The sequence below is a fragment of the Pinus tabuliformis genome, chromosome Q (assembly GCF_031772625.1).
Source record: "Pinus tabuliformis cultivar Carrire ecotype Pingquan chromosome Q, CPIR1, whole genome shotgun sequence".
NCBI classification, from domain to species: Eukaryota; Viridiplantae; Streptophyta; class Pinopsida; order Pinales; family Pinaceae; genus Pinus; species Pinus tabuliformis.
This window is the reverse complement of record NC_142296.1, coordinates 337836620-337841631: the sequence shown is the minus strand read 5'-3', so window position 1 is coordinate 337841631 and position 5012 is coordinate 337836620. Positions and strand designations below refer to the sequence as shown.

The window sequence follows — 5012 nt, the reverse complement described above, 5'->3', positions numbered from 1 at the left end:
ATAAAAATTAATCATTTAAAAAAAATTATTAAATTAAAATTATCTTTTAATAAAAATAATGACTTTAATTCACCATAAATATTTAAAAATGAAAAATGAAAATATGTATATAGAAGATAATAATATGTATTGCGTTAGGCAGATTTCTTTTATTTTTATAATTATTTATTTATTTATTATAAATAAAATATTTTATAAGAATTTATTCATTGATACGAACATAACTTGTTTTCTGTAGCTATCTCCCTCTAATTTGTTTACTTACTTTAGCAACTGAAATCAGTCATAGATTGTAAAAAAATCCTTTGTTCTGAACAAAAGAATAAAGGCTCTTTCTATCTTTTTTGGAAATTAAGTGTTCTAATGCTCAGTGCAAAGATCGCAGCGAACAAAAGTGCGATTGTCACTGTTGCAACTGCAACCGGTCCCAGAAAATCGTGTTTATATCCAAAGTAATTACTCAGAAATTTGTTCACTTGTTGCTTCTCGCCATCTGCCATCACCACTTCATCTGAAATATCGCCAAACTGAGATACCGCCAGTCCGTAGAGCGTCCATGTGAAGGGGAATGCCCAGTAATACCATCTCCACCACAGAGGAATCCGCTGTAACGCCAAAAAACACTCACATTATCATTGAACATTTATTTGACTAATTTTTGTGACGAGCCCAAAGGGAAAAAAAAAGAGTAATTACTTTTTTTATGGTAAGAGTTTTGGAAATTTGATAGATAGAAACCACTAAAATGAACTGATTATACTCCTATCCATCATGGAATTTCCAAAATCTGCAATCAAATTAAATTGAACAATACATAGAGAAAATACTCTGTAATTGTCACCGGACGTGGAATTATGAAGCCGCTAAAAATCATCCACACTGCAATACAAGCCGAGGAGAGAACTGAAGCTATGGTTGCATTAGGAGTGACAGCCGCCATTATCATCCCATAGTATGTGGTATAAAGGAACGTGAAGAACATGAAAAACAAATACCAAAAGAATTGGGCTGCTGTCCACTTCATGCCTGTCAATGCATAAACTATCACACCATAGACCAGTGTTTGAATATATATGTATGGCACTTCGATCAAAAGTTGTGTAACATAAATATGGTTGTATTAGTAGAAGGCTTTAAAGCTATGTTTGTATGCTTATTTTTATAATATTACAGTTTGAGCGTTTTAAGAGTATGTATATATATATATATATATATATTTCTACAAATTTAGGTTTTAATAATTAAATTTATTTTAGGTTCGATTTTGTAAATTTATACTTTTGTAATCAAATACTAAATTCAAATAAAAAAATAGAATATATGCACTTATGTAAATTTACAATTTACTAATCAAATGTTACTAGATGGGTTCCTTGTTCATGAACCAAAAAAAAATGTATACGCCAATTTAACAATGATCAAATTAAATTGAATGAGTCTATATTGATAAAACAATACAAAACCAAAAAGTGCATATCTGAGCAATATCATACGGAAGAGCCGAATAGGTTCCTGCAAAAATTACATACCTGAGCAATAGCATACGGAAGAGCCGAATACATTCCTGCTCCCTTTTCTCTATATAAAACTATCCTTTCGACATCGACTACTGGTTGGACAGAAACGACATTGTTGAAACCCAGGAATATAATAGTTGCGAACATGGATCCCAAAGCATTTAATATATTTTGTTGGTTCTGCCTGTAAACAACATCCAATGACACATAAGAATTGCATCTACCTTGAATATTAGATTGCATCCCAAAGTATTTAGTATACTTGTTGGTTTTGCTCGTAAACAACATCCAATGACACAAAAGAATTGGGTCTAGATTGATTAGATTTTGTGATTGTAGGAGAAAGTAATGTTTACATCTTCCGGTCAATTCTCCAGAAAATAGTGCCAAATATTAGGGCGCAGCAAAAGGTGAATATGAGTCGAACGGTGTTGTACTGAGGATTTCTCCAATACGACGAGTTTTGCTTCCACAAACAAGCCATGATTTGAACTGCAAAGGATTGACCAAATTGCCTTTCAAAACACAAATCCTTTGAGTCTTGGACTGGTTCGCTGAGTTCCTGAATGAGAACTTTATTATGCCTGTGGAAAAACCCACATTATGCATTATGTTTTCAGTAGCATTGAATAAATCCACATTCATAAAATGCAAAATGCTGGCATTATAGCTAATGGAGATATGAATTGTAAGTCCAAAACATAATCAAATTGGGATAAATAAACATGGAAACTTATATGCATGCAAAACGATAGCCTATCCATGATTTGTATGGGAAATGGGAATATAAAAACAATTTAAAGGCTCTGGGAGATGGGAATATATTTAAAAAAATGCGGGCCACTGGCTGAACCCTGCTATTCCTCCTACATAACTGGCCGTAACACCTCTACATGGGAGAACCGACTGCGCCATCATCGTGTTAACTAAAGACACAGATCAGTGTAGCGAACCATATTGAACTGTCAAACCATAATGTAAAGCAGTGGAATGGATAGGTTCTTTGCTTCGCTACACTCCTATCAAACTGTAAATCAAAGCAGTAGATTAGAAGCAAATGGGTGGTGAAGCAGGTATGTTAGGGACCAGTGGTGAAGTTGATTAGAGACAAGTGTTGTGCCAGGCTCCATGGCGTATCAAAGAGCTATCATGCACATGGCAGAAGGCTAACATGCAAGAGTTTTTCTCTGCTGTGGGGCACGATTTAACATGAAATTTGTGTAATACACATGACATCAAAGTTTAGTCAGAGGAATTTACAAGTTCAGTTTCCGGGATGGGTTGATAGGACAGGATGGCCTTACATGGGACCATGTTATACTTGGGATTACTAGTTCTATTAGGCATGAGAAGGAACAATCCAGGTTCACCTTAGTTCAATTAGGCCTAGGAAAAAGAGATTGTCCTAGCTATGTTATGACATCTGCATATACTACACTTGTATGAGTCCTATATACTACACTTGTATGAGTGACATGATACAGGTAAAGAAACGAGCATAATACAAGTAAGCAAAAGTAATTCTACTCAAAGCATTTTTGAAATGTTAATATACAATGTAATTTTAATTTAAAAATAAATAAATAAAAACATTTTCAATTAAAATTTTAATATCTAATATACATTTTGAATTTCAACTCCCACCATGCATTTAAATAATTCAAACAGATTAACTTTAATTTATTAATTTCTTTTGTATTTTCTTGAAAAAGATTCAAATCCATTTAAATAATTCAAACAAATTAAATTTAATTTATTAACTCCTTTTGTATTTTCTGGAAAAAATTTCAAATCCATTTAAATGATTCACACATTAAATTCAACATTGATTCTTAAACTTACTGGCCTACTCTCTCCTCTGGCATGTGACATGGCAATGGGCGATGCACATTTGCGTAACTTAAGAAAATAAACAATAAAATTATTATGCATTGCTGGCCTTCTTTGACATACACATGTCGGGCTGCGGGCATGACGCGGCTTACGTTTCCAGAAAACATCTTAGAAATGGCGTATCGATAAGTATATTCCAGGTTGGCAAGACACCGAAGAAACTGCATTTAAAGAATTTAGACGACTGAAAAGGTAACTTAAACTTCACTAAAGAACAATAATTATTAATGATCTCTGAAAGAGTCGAACCCTAGACCGGATGTCAGGTGCTATACATTGCTCCTCGTCTCACCCCACACCCAGCAGCCTCCCACACCATCTAGGCAGCAACACTCTTTTCAGCAATATCGCGTCCAACCGGTGCCGCACCACATGCAACACCAAAAGTCACATCGTTTCCAGACAAATACAACGCTAAACACAGAAACACGTCAAACAATTTTACAACAAATTGTAATACTGGACACGCATCAAACTATTTTACAACAAACTGTAACAAACTATTAGAATATTTTTTGGCAACCGCCATGGAGGACGCTGAACTAAAAACAGATAATGAAACCTTTGACATTCCAACTCTAGCAATTGCGAGAAAACTTAGAACAGAGTCTTGGCCTCATGGTCGAAACCCTGGTCCAGAACCTAGAGATTATATGTCATATTATCGAAGGACCTCGCTTATAAAAGAAACCAGCTCCAAAAAAAGGGTGCGGCCTACCTGAGAACAATGACTCATAATGAGAAATCAACTTGCTCGCCTACAGATAGCACCAGAGCTGCAGCATGCAGAAAGCCCACTAGAGCTTCCGCATGCAGATAGCCATGTGGCAGTAAATTCTCTCTGAAGTTTGTGTCAGTGAATTATATGTAGTTTGGATATAAAAATCTTTAGTAAATTATATTTAGTTTAGATATAAAAATCTTTTGCACCAGAATATTTAGTTTGGATATAAAAATCTTTTGCACGAGAAAACCTTGGATAGCAGAAAAGTTGAATATCTTTTGCACCTGCAAACTTTGGATATCAGAAAAGTTTGCCACACAGACACGCAGAAGAGGTACCAAAAACTTAGGATATCTTACTTTTACCCGTCTTGAAACCTGCGAAGCCCGCAATAAGACCCTCAACTTTGTTGGCCAATCAGCAATTACATAATAAATTTTATATTATTTTTTAATATGAAAACTTTGGTTAAAATTGTGATGTATAGCAATATTTTTTGGTCAAACAAGAGATTAATAGGCAGTCAACGCACAATCGATTGCTAAGAGTCCCAGGCAGGGACTAACAATATTAAATATTAACAAATATATATTTGGGATATTATTTTTTTTTTATTTTTTCGTAAAAAAATTAATTTAAAAGATCATAAACACTTGAAAAATATAATAAAAAAAAATCCTAATGGTTAAACAAATTAAAATTACATTGATAAAATTAAAAAAAATTGGGAAAAAAACAATTTTTTTACAAACAAACCATACATAGAATTGTGAAATAGAAAAACGAGGTTTTTTTTTTTTTTTTTTTCGGAACAACCTACATAGAAATTGTGAATCGATAGCAGAATTTGACTTCTAATTAAAAATGATAATAATATG

General features: G+C 33.6%; 1 protein-coding gene across 1 annotated transcript; it reads right to left on the bottom strand.

Annotated features, from left to right (window-relative positions):
• Window positions 1–310: 310 nt before the first annotated feature.
• Window positions 311–1117, bottom strand: LOC149219568 (pleiotropic drug resistance protein TUR2-like). The gene is made up of 2 exons (XM_089382626.1): window positions 842–1117; window positions 311–605 (listed from the first exon to the last, which is right to left on the bottom strand). The coding sequence occupies exons 1-2, from the start codon at window positions 1022–1024 to the stop codon at window positions 336–338; spliced, it is 453 nt and encodes a 150-aa protein (XP_089238752.1). The 5' UTR covers window positions 1025–1117; the 3' UTR covers window positions 311–335.
• Between the last annotated feature and the right edge of the window lie 3895 nt (window positions 1118–5012).

Bases quoted from the DNA above. Each gene is read 5' to 3' on its own strand.
- LOC149219568 (XM_089382626.1), bottom strand. From the start codon at position 1,024: ATGAAGTGGACAGCAGCCCAATTCTTTTGGTATTTGTTTTTCATGTTC. The intron at 606-841 runs GTGACAATTACA...TTGGCGTTACAG, and splicing joins GCTTCATAATTCCACGTCCG to CGGATTCCTCTGTGGTGGAG.